Source organism: Ranitomeya imitator, chromosome 5, assembly GCF_032444005.1.
Source record: "Ranitomeya imitator isolate aRanImi1 chromosome 5, aRanImi1.pri, whole genome shotgun sequence".
NCBI lineage: Eukaryota > Metazoa > Chordata > Amphibia > Anura > Dendrobatidae > Ranitomeya > Ranitomeya imitator.
The window spans coordinates 248683028-248703643 of record NC_091286.1 but is presented as its reverse complement, the minus strand read 5'-3'; the positions used below and the strand labels follow the sequence as shown (position 1 = coordinate 248703643).

The following is a 20616-nucleotide window of genomic DNA, read 5'->3' as shown; positions in this document are numbered from 1 at the left end:
TTATTATTCACTCCCTTCCTTAACTCTGTACAGGAAACTATGGAATTTTACCGCACGTACCAGCAATAGGTGGTAATGAGGGAGTTGGGGAGGTGATAAAAGTTGGCTGCCAAGTCCATGGATTTAAAACAGGAGATTGGGTTATACCAGTCGATTGTGGCTTTGGTAAGTCTTTTTTAAAAGGAACAAATCATTTTTTATTATATTTGTCTCATTTTATTATAAAAACATGTTAAGAATATACTACTATTTTTTCTAGTTTACTAATTTTATTCAGATTTTGAGTTTTAGGTCTGTCACATTGAAAGAAGAAGTCATGTATTTTACTGGCTCCTCCTTGGAGTCTGAATGGGGTTTATTTGAACTCTGCAGATAGTTATTAGCCAATCCAGGTCTAACTGCTCTCTGATGTCAGTAGTCCAGTAAGATTTGGATTATAGTGTCTGCATGGAAAATATTCAAAGTGTTTGTAAATATGTTTTACTTTTTTGTGTAGTTTTGTGAACACATTGTGTTAGGACTGGCAGAACGCACCAAATAATAATTAGAGATGATATAAGGTGCGTTCGCAAGTCCGGGGTCCACTGTGCAGCTAAGACACCTGCTGCTTGGTATTGACAGACTATATGGCGGTATAATGTGAGTAAACACACGGGTTAGCTTTACGTGGTATGAAAGAAGTGAACCCTGTTGAGTCACAGGTCCGCGATACCGCACAGAGAGCACAAGCAAGGCGACACAGAACTCTGCCCCAAGAGTCAGGGTAAGAGTCCCTCTCAGTAGCGTAGCTACCGGGGGGCCAGAGGGTGTGGGTGCCCCGGGCCCGGTGCTCTGAGGGGGCCCACCCGGAGCTACGCTACTGTAACTGTATCGGCGCTATGGGGCCCCTGAGCAGGCGGGGGGCCCGGTGCCAGCAGAGGGCCACCCACCGTAATCGGAACAGCAGCTGTACCGGCATTTAGCCTTTACAGCTGATCGCAATGATGGGAGAGGGAGCGCGGGATCAGCGGGAGCAGCGCAGGAACCAAGAAGAAGAGAGGTGAATATTTATTTATTATTATTATTTTTTTAATGGGTGCTGCTGCCTTATTACAGGGTCTGCCTATGGGGGGCTGCCTTATTACAGGGTCTGCCTATGGGAGGGCTGCCTTATTACAGGGTCTGACTATGGGGGTGCTGCTTTACTACATGGACTGCCTCATTACAGGGTCTGACTATGGGGGTGCTGCCTTATTACAGGGTCTGCCTATGGGGGGCTGCCTTATTACAGAATCTGACTATAAGGGTGCTGCCTCATTACAGGGTCTGACTATGGGGGTGCTGCCTTATTACAGGGTCTGACTATGGGGGTGCTGCCTTATTACAGGGTCTGACTAAAGGGGTGCTGTCTTATTACAGGGTCTGACTATAGGGGTGCTGCCTCATTACAGGGTCTGACTATTGGGTTGCTGCCTTATTACAGGGTCTGACTATGGGGGTGCTGCCTTATTACAGGGTCTGACTATGAGGGTGCTGCCTTATTACAGGGTCTGCCTATGGGGGCTGCCTTTTTACAGGGTCTGACTATAGGGGTGCTGCCTTATTACAGGGTCTGCCACCTTATTACAGGGTCTGCCTATGGGGTGCTGCCTTATACTACAGAGTCTGCCTATGGGGGTGCTGCCTTATACTACAGAGTCTGCCTATGGGGGTACTGCCTTATTACAGGGTCTACCTATATGGGGGTACTGCCTTATTGCAGTGTCTGCCTATAGAGTCTGCCTAAGGGGAGTGCATTTTACTATATTGTGGACTATTTGGTGCATTATGCTACTATATATGGAGGCTATCTAGGGGGCCATTATACAGTATGGAGATTACAGTGTGGGGGTCATTATACATTGTTGGAGCCATCAAACAGTTTGGGGGCTACTAAGGAGTCAGTATAGTGTGTGGGTGCAATATACTGTGTATAAGAGAGCTTCATGCTGTGTATAAGGGAGCTGTACAGGGGGGAGACTCGGAACTTTATTAAATGTAAAGTGGGCACTTATTGTTATAGGGGAACTCAGGTTACTATGACTGTCCAAGGGGCACACCGGACAATATTACTTTCTAGGGGGCAAAATATGGGCACTGTTTTCTAGGGCACTTGCACCTGGCATTACTATATTGTAGAGAGTTGCTTTAGAATTTAGAGGGCACAGAGAACTGCACAGCAGGTGCAGTAATAGGGACACATATGGCAGCAGCGGCTCAGTATTGGGGTATCAGGTGCAGTAATAGTCACACATACGGCAGCTGCGGCTCAGTATTGGGATATCAGGGGCAGTAATAGGGTCAAATACGGCAGAGGCTCAGTATTGGGGTATCAGGTGCAGTAATAGGGACACATACGGCAGCAGCGGCACAGTATTGGGGTATCAGGCGCAGTAATAGGGACACATACGGCAGCAGCGGCTCAGTATTGGGGTATAAGGGGCAGTAATAGGGACATACGGCAGCAGCGGCTCAGTATTGGGGTATAAGGGGCAGTAATAGGGACATACGGCAGCAGCGGCTCAGTATTGGGGTATCAGGGGCAGTAATAGTCACACATACGGCAACTGCGGCTCAGTATTGGGGTATCAGGGGCAGTAATAGGGTCAAATACAGCAGAGGCTCAGTATTGGGGTATCAGGTGCAGTAATAGGGACACATACGGCAGCAGCGGCACAGTATTGGGGTATCAGGCGCAGTAATAGGGACACATACAGCAGAGGCTCAGTATTGGTTGGGGTATAAGGGGCAGTAATAGGGACATACGACAGCAGCGGCTCAGTATTGGTGTATCAGGGGCAGTAATAGGGACACATACGGCAGCAGCGGCTCAGTATCGGCGTATCAGGTGGAGTACTAGGGTCACATACGGCAGAGGCTCAGTATTGGGATATCAGGTGGAGTAATAGGATCACATATGGCAGCAGCGGCTCAGTATTGGGGTATCAGGTGCAGTAATATGGACACATACGGCAGCAGTGGCACAGTATTGGAGTATCAGGTGCAGTAATAGGGACACATACGGCAGAAGCAGCTCAGTATTGGGGTATCAGGTGCAGTAATAGGGACACATACAGCAGAGGCTCAGTATTAGGGTATCAGGTGCAGTAATAGGGACACATACGGCAGCAGCGGCTCAGTATTGGGGTATCAGGTGCAGTAATAGGGACACATACGGCAGCAGCGGCTCAGTATTGGGGTATCAGGAGCAGTAATTGGGGAACATACAGCAGAGGCTCAGTATTGGGGTATCAGGTGGAGTAATAGGTTCACATACGGCAGAGGCTCAGTATTGGGGTATCAGGTGCAGTAATAGGGACACATATAGCAGCAGCAGCAGCTCAGTATTGGGGTATCAGGTGCAGTAATAGGGACACATACGGCAGCAGCGGCTCAGTATTGGGGTATCAGGTGCAGTAATAGGGACACATATGGCAGCAGAGGCTCAGTATTGGGGTATCAGGGGCAGTAATAGGGACACATACAGCAGCAGTGGCTCAGTATTGGGGTATAAGGTGCAATAATAGGGACACACGTCAGCAGCGGCTCAGTTTTGGGGTATCAGGGGCAGTAATATGGACACATACGACAGGAGCAGCTAAGTTTTGGGGTATCAGTAGGATGAGGAGTTTGTGCAGGTTGAGAATAGATGGTGATGGGGCTGGAATGTGAGAAGTGAAATGTGTTGTATTCTCTGCAGATGAGTCCTGGCTTGAAGAAATTGTCATGTCTGTCTGCGCCAGATGGAAAAGATGGGAAAAATGAACGATTCCATCAGAAAGGACGTCAGCGGTAAAAGTCATTATCTATAACTGTGCAGTGATCTGTTATATGTTCTGCAGGGCTGGTATCTACCACTGACCATATGGTGGTAATATCAATATTGGTCTTTATACAGAGATTATCTTCAGTAACAGCGCAGTCATCTGCTGAGGTTCTCCTCCACTATTAGGGCACGTCACTGAGTTGTAATCAAGGTCACCTGGTTAGGGGCCAACTCAGAAGTTTCGCCCCCCTGAACCAAAACCCTAGCTATGCCTCTGGTCCCTCTAGATCTCTTGCGCTTGACACCGCTACTGTGGTGCCAGGGAATCAACTAAAGTAAACATTTACCGCACCGAAGTGCGTGCAGCGCCACTCTGGCGGACGCCACTAACCACCCTAACTAGGGCCAGGAAAGTGCACTATCTGCGCACGGTGCCGCTCTGGCAGTCACTACTAACTAGATTCAATAACTTGTGCAATTGTGCAGGATAGCACTGTCGGGCGCTAGGTAGCTCTACCATTCGCGAGCAGGCAATAACACTAGGGATGGGAATGATTCGGAGCTTTCATCCATCAACAGACATTCATCCACACACACACAAGTTAACAAGTTTACACTAGCGCATGGCCGAGCAGCCATGCAAACCTTTAATAGCAGTAGCGCTTCGGGACCTTCCTGATGGTCCAATAGGAGCAGCAACAGGACCTGAGCATGTGACCCCCAACCTCCAATGGGAGGTCGTCCCGTGGGCATGCTCAGTGTGGGAAAAGCAGGACTTAGTCCCTGAAATGCCTGCTCGCTGCTGATCAGTGCTGGCTACAAAGGCAGAGTCTGGAAAGGTAGCAGTACCCAAGCGCACAGTATCAGCTTGAGCCAGACCCTGGGATCGATGTCTCTGCTGAGCAGGGTCCACTGCTGCTGGAGGAGAATGGGAGACTGCAGTGGACATGGTTCGAGATTCCCCTTGTGCAGCGGCGGGAACTCAACACCTAACACATTGTGATAAAGTTTTAATTGAAAGGGGTATTCTAGCTGTAAGGAATATTTGAAAATTTTTACTTTTCAGTAAATCAGTGGGGGGGTCACAACAATAACTAAAAATGTAATTGAATTCCTCTTTTGAATGGATAGGTGGTTGACCATGCATGGTATTGGGCCATTCACAGTCTATGGGACTTTCAGAGGAAGTTGAGCACTCTACCTGTGTATTGGGCAGTTTTGTAGATAGCAAATTGAATTTTAGGGTGCCTGCTCAATGACCTCTCTATTCACTCAAGGAAATCTTGTTCCACATACCACCTGGTCCTCGACTGGTTTCCGAGCCTTCTTTTCTAGCATATGACAACAATGTTATGCACATAAAAGCAAAATGTTATATGGATATTTAATTACTGAGACCAATCAGATTGTTACATTGTTTACATGATATCCCAATTGGAAGAGAAAGCTCAGAGACTCTAAACTCTATATTTCATCCCCTAACCGTACTCCCGCTGTACTAAAGAACGCCAATGACTGTCTGTCCACAGTCGCCGACATCATGTCCGCCCTCTATCTAAAACTCAACCTCTCCAGAACTGAACTTCTTCTGCTCCCACTGTCTACTAAACTCCCTAAATCTGACATTTCTCTCTCTGTGGGTGGCACCATAATAACACCCCGGCAGCAGGCGCGCTGTCTGGGTGTTATGTTTGACACCAATCTCTCCTTCACTTCCCATAAACAATCTCTTGCTGGCTCACACCCCTTACACCTAAAGAACATCTCTAGAATCTGCCCTTTTCTCACCATGGAAACAATAAAAACCCTCACTGTTGCCCTGATCCACTCCCGCCTGGACTACTGTATTGCTCTATTATTTGGCCTCCCCCTCACTCGACTTTCCCCTCTTCAGTCTATCCTTAATGCAGCAGCCAGGGTCATCTATCTAGCTAATCGGTATTCAGATGCAGCCGCACTTAGTCAGTCATTACACTGGCTGCCCATTCATTATAGGATACAATTCAAAGTACTTGTTCTCACCCACAAAGCTCTTCACAGTGTGGCACCCCCTTACATCTCCTCCCTCATTTCGGTCTATCGGCCTAACCAACCGCTGCGCTCTGCAAATGACTTTCGACTACCCTCTGCACTAATCCGTACCTCCCACTCCCATCTCCAAGACTTTTCGGCGCTGCGTGAATCCTCTGGTGGTCTACCCCAAGAAATGAGAACCATTCACAATTTGCATAGTTTTAGGCACTCCCTCAAAACATATTTGTTCAGAGCGGCCTATCACGTTCACTAATAAAAGTCATTTTATGTGTAAGGGTTCGTGTGTAGCCCAATTCACTATCTCCATCTATCCCCCACCCCCTGAAGATGGCCGGACCATCATTGTAAATACATCATTGTAAATACACACCTGTACTTTGTATCTCCCCCACCTCATTGTAGATTGTAAGCTCTCATGAGCAGGGTCGTCCTATTGTGCTTTAATTATTTTATTGTTAACATTGTTACTTATGACTTGCGTTTGAAACTCAAACTATAAAGCGCTGCGGAATATGTTGGCGCTATATCAATAAAGATTATTATTATTATTATTAGACCCCGTCAGGAACGCAGCATGCGGTGCGTAGAGGATTGGTTATGCCGGGGCCTTGCTGGAATGGTTTTCAAAAACAAAAACGCATTGTACAAGCCATTGGATTGTCAATGGCTTCCTTCTATATATACAATGGAAATAATAAAACTCATTAAAATCGAGAATATATGTATGTGCAAGAAGGTTTGTTAAAATTAATTCCACATATTTTACTCTATTATTATTCTTCCATTTTACACTATTGGCTTTACAATAAGACCCGGCTCATGCTGCACACAAAGATCTGCAAAGTTTTGCTTTTAACTTCACTGACGCGTTATGAACGGATTTATATATTCAGAACAGGTTATTATTTGGATATTGTAGTAAATGAAAGCCCCAGCATGTGATCTCTTTAAAATTCTTTGCTTTATTTAGACCCTTTAGAATCCATCTAGTGCAGAAACCACCAGTCGACTGACGCTTTCTACACTCTCAGGCCCTGAGTCATTATTTGAATATTATCATAAAAAGAGAGCTTTTTATCTGTAATAAAGTCATAGTGGAAACTAAAAGAAGTAGCATAGTATGGGTAATATTACTGATGTTTGAGCTGCCGTCACATCAAAGTGCTCCGACTGAGAAGTGTCCATATCACGCTGATTCCAATAAGCCTCGGATAGGAGTCAGTGAATGCTTGCCTTGAATACAAGTGTGCGGTTTTAGTAGAAATTCAGTGGCTAAATAATGCTTCATCTTTAAAGTGCACAGAAAAATTATTTCTTGCTTTGATATTTGTGTTTGATCATATATTTATGTTATAAATTTGTTTCATTGACACAATTCATCCATCATACTTTAGGTCAGAGGTGTCAAACTGCATTCCTCGAGGGCCGCAAACAGGTCATGTTTTCAGGTTTTCCTTGTATTGCACAAGGTGCTGGAATCATTCTGTGCAGGTGATTAAATTATCACCTGTGCAATACAAGGAGATCCTGAAAACATGACCTGTTTGCAGCCCTCGAGGAATGCAGTTTGACACCTCTGCTTTAGGTTATACCCATGCAGCGCATTCTGTCTCCACCCCAGTAACAACATGGTTCTCCATGCGGTATCTTGGAGTGATACAATTTTATTTAATAGCAGTTTAAATTGAGTATTATTTTCTAATTTTGACAAATACTTTCCCATCAAAGTACTTCTCTTGGCACATAATAATTTATGTTTTCTTATGTCATATTTCCCATATATTACTTTAGTAAGCGTGAGATCACAGTCACTCTCATACACACAGATCTGTGTTTCATATGAGGTGATGTAGTAACCAGATGACCTGGGAATTTAAAGGGACTTCCAGCGATGTGCTGCTTGCTGGGTTGTGTGTTGTAGTTTCAATATAATGACTGATATATCAGCAGGAGATTATCACTAGAGGACTACTTTTCTCGTGCTGCATAGTCCTTCAGCTCTGTGCAACCCGACCACTGATCAGCAGCTTTCTACCACTTTACAATGTACACAGAAAGCTGTTAATCAGCGGTGTGGGTCCGCCGATTACAGTAATGAATATGCGGCTCCATCCCTATGGGAGGTGGAGCCGCATATTCATTACTGTAAATGAGCGGCCCCACGTGACCGCATACAGGAGAAGATGCGGCCAGAACAGGAAGCAGCGCCAGCCAACGAGGGAGGCGGGTGAGTATTTTCAGAACAGCGGGGGGGCGCACAGGGGGTGAGAGGGCGGGGGGCACATAGATCTTTGTTTTAAACACTATTATTCATATCTTTTATGCAGCAAATGCTGCTGCAGGGAAGATATGAATTGCAGTTTCAGCACCAGTTGTGGGGACAGCGCTTAATGTAGCGCTGTCCCCTGCACGGCACATGGACTGCACACGGACAACGTCCGTGTGCAGTACGTGTTTTACATGGACCCGTTGACTTTAATGGGTCCGTGTAATACGTGCGCTCCCACGAACACTGACATGTCTCCATGCTTGGCACACGGAGACATGGTCCTCAAAAAATCACTGACATCTGAACAGATGCAGTGATTTTTATGTGTCTACGTGTGTCAGTGTCTCCGGTACGTGAGGAAACTGTCACCTCACGTACCGGAGCCACCGACGTGTGAAACAGGCCGTAGGGAGAAGTAGAGTTCCGTATAAGGATAAGTTCACACAGGGCGTTTTTGCTGCTTTTTTCCTGCTGCAAAACCTGATCTTCTTGGCAGGAAAGAAGCTGTGTCAAAAATGCAGGTTTAGGTGCATTTTTGGTGCATTTTTTCCTCTTTGTCCATGCTAATGTCCTTTGATTTTCAACAGCAAAAACGCAGCAAATAATACCTGCATTTTGCTGCGTTTTTTCAACACCCATTCAACTCAATGGGTGAAAAAAACGCTGAAAAAACACATCAAAAACGCTGAAAGAAGTGACATGCTCTATGTCTAAAAAACGCAGCAAAGCACAAAATACTGAAAAAAGCTAAGTGTGTGCATGAGATTTCTGAAATCTCATAGGCTTTGCTGGTACTGTAAAAAGCAGCTGAAAATTAGCATAAAAAAGCAGCAAAAAACGCAGCAAAAACACCATGTGTGAACTTACCCTTATGGTGTCATATATAGTGTCATGTGCTACAGCAGCATAGCTGCATATGACAGAACTGTAAGGACAGGCCAAGGGATAGAACTAGGGTGCCTCTGCAAGAGGGTTACAATAAACCCCTAAGTGACCAAACTAATTTTGACCTTAATGATCAGGTCACATTTTAGAAATCTGACCAATGTAAATTTATGTGGTAATAACTCTGGAACGCTTCAACGGATTCCACTGATTCTGAGAACTTTTTTGTAACATATTGTTCTTCATTACAGTGGTAACATTTTTTCGATATGGCTTGTGTTTATTTATGAAAAATTTGAAAAAAAATCTTAATTTTTAAACTTTCAATCTTTATATCCTTAAGCCAGTTGGTCATCCTGTACAAAATAATTAATAAATAATATTTCCCATATACTTTATCTACTTTACATCTGCATAATTTTCAAATTTAATTTAATTTTGTTAGGATGTTAAGACGATCTGAATATGAAGTCTGAAAGGAAAAACACTTGGCATATGAGGTTTAATGTAGATAAATGTAAAGTAATGCACCTAGGGCAGAGTAATTCTATTGCTGCATTTACATGGGAGTATACTCAGGGCTACAGAACAGGAGAAGGACTTGGGTATTCTCGTACAAGTAAGCTGAGCAGCAGTGCTCAATGTCAATCAGCAGCTGCAAAAGCAAACAAGATTTTAGGATGTATAAAAAGAGAGACAAAATCCCGCGATCCCAACGTATTATTATCCCTATATAAATCACTGGCTCAGTGGCGAGACCACAACTAGAATATGAGATCCAGTTTTGGGCTCCACATTTGAAATAGAAAATTCAGATGTGAGAATCAGTTTAAGGCTATGTGCACACGATCAGGATTTTTCACATTTTTTTCGAGGTTTTTCGCTATAAAAATGCGATCAAACCGTGAAAAAAAACGCAGACATTAAGCATCCTATTTTTAGAAAGCAATCCACAATTTTTGTGCACATGTTGCGTTTTTTTCCGCAGCGGAATTACATTCCGGAAAAAACGCAGCATGTTCATTCTTTGTGTGGAATTGCAGGGATTCCACACACACAGGAATGCATTGATCTGCTTACTTTCCGCATGTGGCTATGCCCACCATGTGGGAAGTAAGTGGATCATGTGCGGTTGGTACCCAGGGTGGAGAGGAGACTCACTTCTAGGCCCTGGGAACCATATAATTGTTAAAAAAAAATAATTAAAATAATAAATCGTGATATCCTCACCTTCCAGCGTCCCTCGCAGCGTTGCTACTCATCGCGATGCTTGAGTTCCCAGTGATGCTTTGTTGCAATGACCTGTGATGACGTGGGTCTCGCAAGACCACTACATCATCTGGGGTCATTGCCGCTAGGCATCATTGGGAATGAGAGCATCGTGAGGACTGGGAAGACTGCTGGGGACGCCGGAAGGTGAGAATATCACGATTTATTATTTTCTTTATTATTTTAAACAATAGATCTTTTTTACTTTTGAAGCTGCATAGGCAGCATCAATAGTAAAAAGTTGGTCACACTTGTCACGCACTATGTTTGACAAGTGTGACCAACCTGTCAATCAGTTTTCCAAGTGATGCCACAGATCGCTTGGAAAACGCTAGCATTCTGCAAGCTAATTACGCTTGTAAAACGCTACTGTTTTAGTGGGAAAACGCATGTCAATTCCGAATGCGTTTTACCTACAGCACAGATGCGGAATTGCCGCGGAAATTTCTGTGTCAATTCCAAACGTGTGCACATAGCCTTAAGGCGGGCAACTAGATTTTTACAAGGGATGGGAGGCCTCTCATATGATGAAAGGTATGAAAAGTTGGGCTTGTTTAGCTTAGAAAAATAACACCTCAAAAGCAGATCTCATTTACATGTATAATTATGTGAGGCCAGTACAAAACACTGGCATATGACTTATTCCGTCCAAGGACTATACTTAGGATTAGGGGGCACTCATTACTGGTGGAAGAAAGGTGATTCCGGCAGCTAAAGAGGAAAGGGTTCTTTACAGTTAGACCAGTCAGAATGTGGAATGCCCGACCACAGGAGGTAGTAATGGCAGACACTATGACTATGCTTTTAGAAAAGGGCTGGACGATTTATAGTTATTTAGTGATGAAATGTAAAATTACTGGAGAAAGGTTAAACTTGATGATCTAGGACTTTTTTCAATCTATGTGACTACAGTTGTGCTCAATAGTTTACATACCCCGGCAGAATTTTTGCTTCCTTCGCCTTTGTTCAGAGAATATGAATGATAACTAGTGTTGAGCATTCTGATACCGCAAGTATCAGGTATCGGCCGATACTTGCGGTATCGGAATTCCGATACCGAGATCCGATATTTTTGTGATATCGGGTATCGGTATCGGATCAATAGAAATGTGTAAAATAAAGAATTAAAATAAAAAATATTGATATGCTCACCTCTCCGGCGGCCCCTGGACATCATGCTGCTAACCGGGAGGCTTCTTTGTTTAAAATGCGCGCCTTTAGGACCTGCGAATGACGTCCCGGCTTCTGATTGGTCGCGTGCCGCCCATGTGACCGCCACGCGACCAATCAGAAGCCGTGACGTCATTCGCAGGTCCTCAATTCCTAGAATTAGGAGTTTAGTGAATGAGAATGACGTCGCGGCTTCTGATTGGTCGCGTGCCGCCCATGTGACCGGCACGCGACCAATCAGAAGCCGCGACGTCATTCTCATTCACAAAAACTCCTAATTCTAGGAATTGAGGACCTGCGAATGACGTTGCGGCTTCTGATTGGTCGCGTGCCGGTCACATGGGCGGCACGCGACCAATCAGAAGCCGGGACGTCATTCGCAGGTCCTAAAGGCGCGCATTTTAAACAAAGAAGCCTCTCGGTTAGCAGCGTGATGTCCAGGGGCCGCCGGAGAGGTGAGCATATCAATATTTTTTATTTTAATTCTTTATTTTACACATTTCTATGGATCCCAGGGCCTGAAGGAGAGTTTCCTCTCCTTCAGACCCTGGGAACCATGAGAATACCTTCCGATACTTGATGTCCCATTGACTTGTATTGGTATCGGATATCGGTATCGGCGATATCCGATATTTTTCGGGTATCGGCCGATACTATCCGATACTTTCAAGTATCGGACGGTATCGCTCAACACTAATGATAACACCAAAACTTTTTCTCCACACATGGTTAGTGGTTGGGCGAAGCCATTTATTGTCAAACTACGGTGTTTTCTCTTTTTAAATCATAATGACAACGCAAAACATCCAAATTATCATGGTCAAAAAAGTTTACATACCCTAGTGATTTTGGCCTGATGCACAGACGTTGACACAAGTGGGTTTGAATGGCTACTAAAGGTAACATCCTCACCTGTGACCTGTGACAAATGTGTGGATTGCACAATGAAATGATCAAGAGCATGCAATTGCTTGACCCTTCTGATAAAGTTTTTATCACCTGGCGTAGCGGTAGTCCCATATATATTTCTATTAAAATGTGATATTAACCCCTTCATCCCAAAGCCTGTTTTCACCTTCCTGACCAGGCCATTTTTTCAATTCTAACCACTGTGACTTTATGAGGTTATAACTCTGGAACGCTTCAATGGATCCCACTGATTCTAAGAATGTTTTCTTGTGACATATTAAACTTCATGATAGTGGTAACATTTCTTTGATATGGCTTTTATTTGTGAAAAAATCAGAAATTTGGTAAAAATTTTGAAAATGTAGCAATTTTTGAACTTTGAATTTTTATGCCCCTTTGGCTGCGTGCACACGCTGCTGATTTTTCACGTTCTTTTTTGCATTTTTTCGCAATAAAAACGCTATAAAACCGCAAAAAACAGCATACATTATGCATCCCATCATTTAGAATGAATTTTGCAATTTTTGTGCATATGATGCATTTTTTCCGCGAAAAAAACACATTGCGGTAAAAAAAAAACGCATTATGTTCATTAATTTTGTGGATTTTTTGTGGATTTCCCACTATATAATGCATTGGGAAATGTCTGGAAAAATCCGCAAAAAAACATTAAACTTTTTAGTTACAAAAATTGTCTTTCAGCCCCATTTTTTTTATTTTCACAAAGGTAAAAGGAGGTAATGGACCACTAAAGATGTTCTGCAATTTCTCCTGAGTATGCTGATACCCACTGTTTGGGCGCACAGCAGGGCTCGGAAGGGAGGGAGCACTTTTTAACTTTTCAAACGCAAAATTGGCTGGAAATGAGAGCGGATGCCATATCGCGTTTGGAGAGCCCCTGATGTGCCTAGACATTGGAAAACCCCCACAAGTGACACCATATTGGAAATCAGACCCTTCAAGGAGCTTATCTAGATGTGTGGTGAGCACTTTAAACCCCCAGGTTCTTCACAGAAGTCTAGAATGTAGAGCCGTGAACAGAAAAAATCTAATTTTTTCACAAGAAACAATCTTTTTGCAACAATGTTTTTCCTTTCACAAGGGTAACACAAGAAAATGGACCACTAAAGATGTTGGTCAATTTCTCCTGAGTATGCCCATAAGTGGGGGGGAAACCACTGTTTGGGGTCATAGCAGGGCTCGGAAGGGAAGGAGTGACATTTTGAATTGCAGACTTTGGTGGAATGGTCTGCGGGCATCATGTCAGGTTTGCTGAGCTCCTAATGTGCCTAAACAGTGGAAATCTCCCACAAGTGACCTCATTTTGGAAACTATACCTCACAAGGAATTTATTTAGATATGTGGTGAGCATCCTGAACCTCCGAGTGCCTCACAGAAAATTATAACGTTGAGTCGGGAAAATAAAAAAAACAATTTTTTCCCCAAAAATGATCTTTTAGCCCCTTTTTTATTTTCATAAGGGTAACAAGAGAAAATGGACCACCAAAATTGTGCAATTTCTCCCAAGTATGCTGACACCCCATATGTAACATAGTAACATAGTTAGTAAGGCCGAAAAAAGACATTTGTCCATCCAGTTCAGCCTATATTCCATCATAATAAATCCCCAGATCTACGTCCTTCTACAGAACCTAATAATTGTATGATACAATATTGTTCTGCTCCAGGAAGACATCCAGGCCTCTCTTGAACCCCTCGACTGAGTTCGCCATCACCACCTCCTCAGGCAAGCAATTCCAGATTCTCACTGCCCTAACAGTAAAGAATCCTCTTCTATGTTGGTGGAAAAACCTTCTCTCCTCCAGACGCAAAGAATGCCCCCTTGTGCCCGTCACCTTCCTTGGTATAAACAGATCCTCAGCGAGATATTTGTATTGTCCCCTTATATACTTATACATGGTTATTAGATCGCCCCTCAGTCGTCTTTTTTCTAGACTAAATAATCCTAATTTCGCTAATCTATCTGGGTATTGTAGTTCTCCCATCCCCTTTATTAATTTTGTTGCCCTCCTTTGTACTCTCTCTAGTTCCATTATATCCTTCCTGAGCAGCGGTGCCCAAAACTGGACACAGTACTCCATGTGCGGTCTAACTAGGGATTTGTACAGAGGCAGTATAATGCTCTCATCATGTGTATCCAGACCTCTTTTAATGCACCTATGTGGAATAGAACCAGTGTTTGGGAGCACGGCAGGGCTTGGAAGGGAAGGAGTGATGTTTTGGATTGCAGACTTTGAATGGTCTGAGGGCGTCAGAGCCCTTAATGTGACTACACAGTGGAAACCTCCCACAAGTGACCCCATTTTGGAAACTACACTCCTGAAGAAATTTATCTAGAAGAATAGTTTTATAGCAATAATTCTAATGCTTTTGGTTTTACTGGTGCATGAATTTATATTGTGGTCTTGTGTGTAAGTTGTGTGGAGTACATCAGATTATAAAAGTGTGTTGTGTCAACAGGGTAAAAAACAAATTTTATTAATTTGTAGAAGAGTGGTACGCTTTAAAGCAATCCTTAATGCAAAGGACAGGTTTCTCAGGGCAGGTTTCACAATGATAAATTGTGTCCCTGCGGACACCCTCTGCACTGTTTTTGTGATTGTCCTTTACTTGCTGTTTGAGAAACCTCTCCTGGGAAATGTTGACCTAGGACAAAATGGGCACTCTCAGTTTCAGAAGTATTGGGACCCTAGCCTTCCTCAATGCCAAATATTAGGGCCTTGATGACTACCTCCTGAAACTGAAGGAAGATCCCCGTATTGCCTGCAGATCGGAACAGCACAAAAGCATTGTACAGTGCCATTTATTCAATGTGCATGGCCAATTTTTTGCACCATACTTTTAGCTTTTCACATGGCACTGTATGGTTTGAGGACCTGATCTGAGAGATCTACACCCTCCATGTACCAATTGTAATCCAAGATACAACTGACTTTGGGAATTGTGTTATGGTACCACGGACAGTGACAAGGAAGCTGCTGTCATGGTGAACGGTGTTAAAGATAAATACATCCCTTTTGTCCTTGTACAGTGGGTACGGAAAGTATTCATACCCCTTTAAATTTTTCAATCTTTGATTCATTGTAGCCATTTGGTAAACTCAAAAAAGTTAATTTTTTTTCTCATTAATGTACATTCTGCACCCCATCTTGACTGAAAAAAAACAAATGTTGTAATTTTTGCAAATTTATTTTAAAAAAAACTGAAGCATCACATGTTCGTAAGTATTCAGACCCTTTGCTCGGTATTGAGTAGAAGCACCCTTTTGAGCTAGTACACCCATGAGTCTTCATGGGAATGATTCAACAAGTTTTTCACACATGAATTTGGGGATCCTCTGCCATTCTTCCTTGCAGATCCTCTCCAGTTCTGTCAGGTTGGATGGTGAATGTTGGTGGACAGCCATTTTCAAGTCTCTCCAGAGATGCTCAATTGGGTTTAGGTCAGGGCACTGTCTGGGCCAGTCAATAATGGTCACAGAGTTGTTCTGAAGCCACTCCTTTGTTATTTTAGTTGTCTGCTTAGGGTCAGTGTCTTGTTGGAAGGTGAATCTTCGGCCAAGTCTGGGGTCCAGAGCATTCTGGAAGAGGTTTTCATCCACGATATCTCTGTACTTGGCCGCATTCATGTTTCCTTCAATGACAACCAGTCATCCTGTCCCTACAACTGAAAAAAAAGCCCATAGCATGATGCTGCCACCACCATGTTTCACTGTTAGGATTGTATTGGGCAGGTGATGAGCAGTGACTGGTTTTCTCCACACATACCGCTTAGAATTATCACCAAAAAGGTCTATATTCATCTCATCAGACCAGAGAATCTTATTTCTCATAGTCTGGGGGTCCTTCATGTGTTTTTTAGCAAACTCTATGTGGGCTTTCATATATCTTGCACTGAGGAGAGGCTTCCGTCGGGCCAATAAAGGCCCGACTGGTGGAGGGCTGCAGTGATAGTTGACCTTGTGGATCTTTCTCCCATTTCCCTACTGCATCTCTGGAGCTCAGCCCCAGTGATCTTGGGGTTCTTCTTAACCTCTCTCACCAAGGTTCTTCTCCCATGATTGCTCAGTTTGGCTGAATGGCCAGGTCTAGGAAGACTTCTGGTGGTCCCAAACTTCTTCTATTTAAGGAATATGGAGGCCACTGTGCTTTTAGGAACCTTGAGTACTGTAGAAATGCTGTTGTAACCTTGGCCAGATCTGTGCCTTGCCATAATTCTGTCTCTGAGCCAGCTATGCTACCTCGCTACCTCTAAAACTATGCTGTACTAACTACTATTATTTTTTTCTTTAAAAAATTCTGACGTCGCTAACACTGCGACATCCACTGCGCTAACTAACTAAAAAAAGAAAAAGTCACGAGGCGCAATCTCTGATAAGCAGCGATACTGATCAGAGCGCTGCAAACACAGAAAGAGCACAAATGCTCAGCGCAAGACGCTACATACACAAAAAAAGTGCAAAAAGTGCGCTAAAAATTCAATTGGAAGAGGAAGGGAGAGGGGAGTGGGGGGGTACTGCACAGGAGGCAGGAGATCACAGGGGGGAATCGCACTGGCCACCATTGAATCTTTTACTCAGGTGACACAGTGGGGCTATACAACCGCTCTGCATGCCAAATAGGAGACGAAGATGGTGTGCAGGGGGGTGATCACTATTTTATATTAACCTCTTTGGTGCTCATTGGACAGAAACTATTGATCAGCCAATCAGCACCAAAGGGGTTAATCAGGTGAGGTGATATCGCAATCTCCCCACCTATTGTAACGGATGTGATTGGTGCTGTGTTACACAGCACCAATCACAGCATGTCACGTTTTTTTTCCTTAACTTTAGTGACATAGTGTTTGAATTGGCTGGTCTAAATTGACCAGCCAATCACAGCGATCCCCAATATAGGGGGACAGTAAAGGGATGGCCTGCTGTCGGGGACAGCAGCGATCTTAAGCTGGTCACCATGCAATGCCACGCGGTGACCTGAAATTGCAACACTGAACATATACTGCACCTCCGGCAGAGCAGTAGGTGTACGGTGCATGTCGGGAAAGGGTTAAATCTTCTATCAATCATGTAACACATGGGTGCCCCAAGTGCTTTAGAGAAGAAGCTGTATTTTTCATTTATTTCACACTTATTTAAAGTATATAAATAGAGCCTGATGGAGTTTGATTTCTTGGTTGTCACTAGTGTTGAGCATTCAGATACCGCAAGTATCGGGTATCGGCCGATATTTGCTGTATCGGAATTCCGATACCGAGTTCCGATATTTTTGTGATATCGGGAATCGGTATCGGGATCCATATACATGTGTAAAATAAAGAATAAAAATAAAAAATATTGATATACTTACCCTCGGACGGGCCCTGGTTGTCACCGCTGCAACCGCCATGCTTCCCTTCCTAAAAATGAGCGCGTTAAGGACCTTCATTGACGTCGCGGCTTGTGATTGGTCGCTGAGCGGTCATGTGACCGCTCACGCGACCAATCACAAGCCACGACGTCATCGAAGGTCATTAACGCGCTCATTCCTACCATACTCTGGGCAATGTATGGTAATTCACATGCGCCGAGAAAGACCAAAGAGCGCCAATGACCCATAAATAAAGCTAGCACATGTGCAGTACAGTACTTTGCTCTGCCCTCCACGGGGCACAATGAAGTATGCTGGTGCATGAGTGTGATTGGGGACTCTATGTGGATGATGTAGGACATGTCTTCCACATGATGCAAGCAGGAGGACAACGATTGCAATGAAAGAGGAGGCGTCAGATCAAGATCTCAGACACTCATCAAGCAGCACCACATGGGGGGTATAATGAAAGACCTTTTTTGTGCTATGCAGAGGGGATTGGGGAATTACATGCAGCATACTAGAATGCTGTAAAAGAGGCCTTAAAGCTGGTGGCTGTACTATATATTGGGAAAACCTAATGACCAGTTCCCTTTAATTGTATTCCAGGACAGATACACCCCAACAGAAGCCTCCAACTTTTGAGATTCTTTCATATCCATAAGAGTCCCATGTTGCCCCTCTTAGACCTGAAGCAACACTTACAGTATGCGTTTACCATGGAAGATGGTAAATTGGTTGATGGTCTCGTTGGCATTTTTACTGGAAAAAGGGTTGAATGACCATCTAGACTCTAGTTGATCTTTATTTTAAGGTGTAGTGGTTAGGGTTGAATGACCATCTAGAGCAGAGCCTTTCAGACCTTGAGTGCCGCATCCAACTATGAAAGAGGGTCGCGAGCCACAACCAGCGACACAGTCACAGTATTGGCACCCAGAGCCCCCATTACCAGTATAATGACAACCAAAGCTTTTCCATTGAAATCAAACCAAGGCAGTATGCCAAGCTCAAGGATTTCGGATCTCACCCCATTCAGATCTGTGGCTCCCGAGCTACAGGTTGGGGACCCCTGATCTAGAGGATCTTTCTTGTAAGGTGTAGTGGTTAGGGTTGAATGACCATCTAGAGGATCTTTCTTGTAAGGTGTAGTGGTTACGGTTGAATGACCTTCTGGTGGTTCTTTGTATAGTGTAGTGGTATGAACCTGAGGCTCAGTTCTTCATTACTACTTACTGTACCAGTCAATCCAAACTTTTTTGATTCCCAATTCCCAGGTCCATATAATTGTCCTGCTGATGAACATAGGAAAAATACTTCTGCTCAGTAGAATGTAGGATTCATCTCATTAGTTATCATTCTTCTTTACAGTTATATTACTTTTTTAAAGGAATAGGTGACACCAGTCCAATTCTGACATCTGAGGTTTTTACAGTCATACACTCTTCACAGAACATTTCAATGAATCTGCATATCTAGAATCCTCTTCCAGCAAGCACTGAATAAATACTCGTTAGGTTCATGTGAGCTAACACTTATATAGTGTAGGCCTTTATCTCCATAAAAAGCAGGCAGTTGCTGCCTCCCTATTCAGTTTATTAACGACCATTCCTATCAATCATTTTGCTTTCTATCAAAATTCTTCTTTTAGTGTCAGGCAAATAAATGTCAAAATATGCAGAGATGTACAGGTATCATCAATATAAGCAGCTCTAATGGAATTCATAAAAAGGCAGGTGCTGTCATCCATTAGAACTGGAGCCTATTATTTCACTTGCTGGTAGTTTTAGTAAAGAATATCCAATTTCAGGAACATCAGAGATGAAAGTGTCACAGCTGTCAGGAGGAGACAGCTGAATCTCCACTCTCGAGGTAAGTAATCTTGATGAACATGATAGACAATATCCAGCCAACCAACTTTATGATACTTTGTGCCATTATCAGCTGCTCTTAAGAAGACGCATAATGGGTTTGATGCGTGAAGCAGATCGGGTTTATTTTCTATATTATCTATCTTTGGAAATATATTCAGCAAATTGTAAGTATACAGCGCCTCTCGATTTCTGAATGTTGGATGAAAATGTCTACCCTCCAGATACACTAATAACAAGAAAATAAGACCACAGGAGAAAATAAAAGGTTCCAGATATATACTAAATCAATACACATAGCAACGCTCTAACCTTTCTCTAAACAATTTAGCACAGACATCAAGTTGCAATAATACTCTCCAAATCCAATCTATTTCATGCTTAAAGGCATATGGTATTGCTGAGTAGTAGCATAATATTACTTTGCAATTCACTGTATTTAATGTATTGCTTATATGATGAAAAAAGCACAAAAAGTGTAGTCAACATGAGTGTTTATTAGCAACAGATTCGGCATAAGAATAGTTACCGGAGCCAGAAGCTCTACACGTGTTCTACACTATGTGATGAAGTATTGGAGCTATTACATTCAAATGTTTCGAGATTTTCTAAGCTACATTAAACCTACCAGCACAGTGCATAGTGGCGACTGTAACTGCTCTCCGGGACTGACAGCCGGCTCTGAACTGATGCACTGCTGAGTCGGGTGTGTCAGTGCCAGTGGGCGTGGTTACAACCGCCAGTCACTATGCACTGAGCGCTGATGGCAACCGGACCTTCATGACTGAAAGCCCAAGCCTGCCGCGAGGAATAAAGTTAATTTCCTTCTGGCAACTGGTCCATCAGTGCGGGTGACGGGCAAGTTCAGAACACTATTAACCGGCAGATTAACACCATATCTGCAGGATAATAGAGATTTACATGACAGATCTGACACTATCAGCACTGATTGAACAGTGTGAGAGTTTGTAGGGACACACTGACAGCAAATTGTAACAGTTGTCAATTTATTCATAAGTTTCTAAGAGGAATATCAGAGGAACAGTACATGAACAGTAT

General features: G+C 43.5%; 1 protein-coding gene across 1 annotated transcript in view; it reads left to right on the top strand.

Annotated features, from left to right (window-relative positions):
- LOC138680656 (enoyl-[acyl-carrier-protein] reductase, mitochondrial-like) overlaps nt 1–20616 on the top strand; it is a 157298-nt gene that overhangs the window by 50554 nt on the left and 86128 nt on the right. The window contains exon 3 of the mRNA XM_069767966.1: nt 34–165. Within this exon, the coding sequence (XP_069624067.1) occupies nt 34–165 (132 nt within the window). The remainder of the gene's footprint in view (nt 1–33; nt 166–20616) is intronic.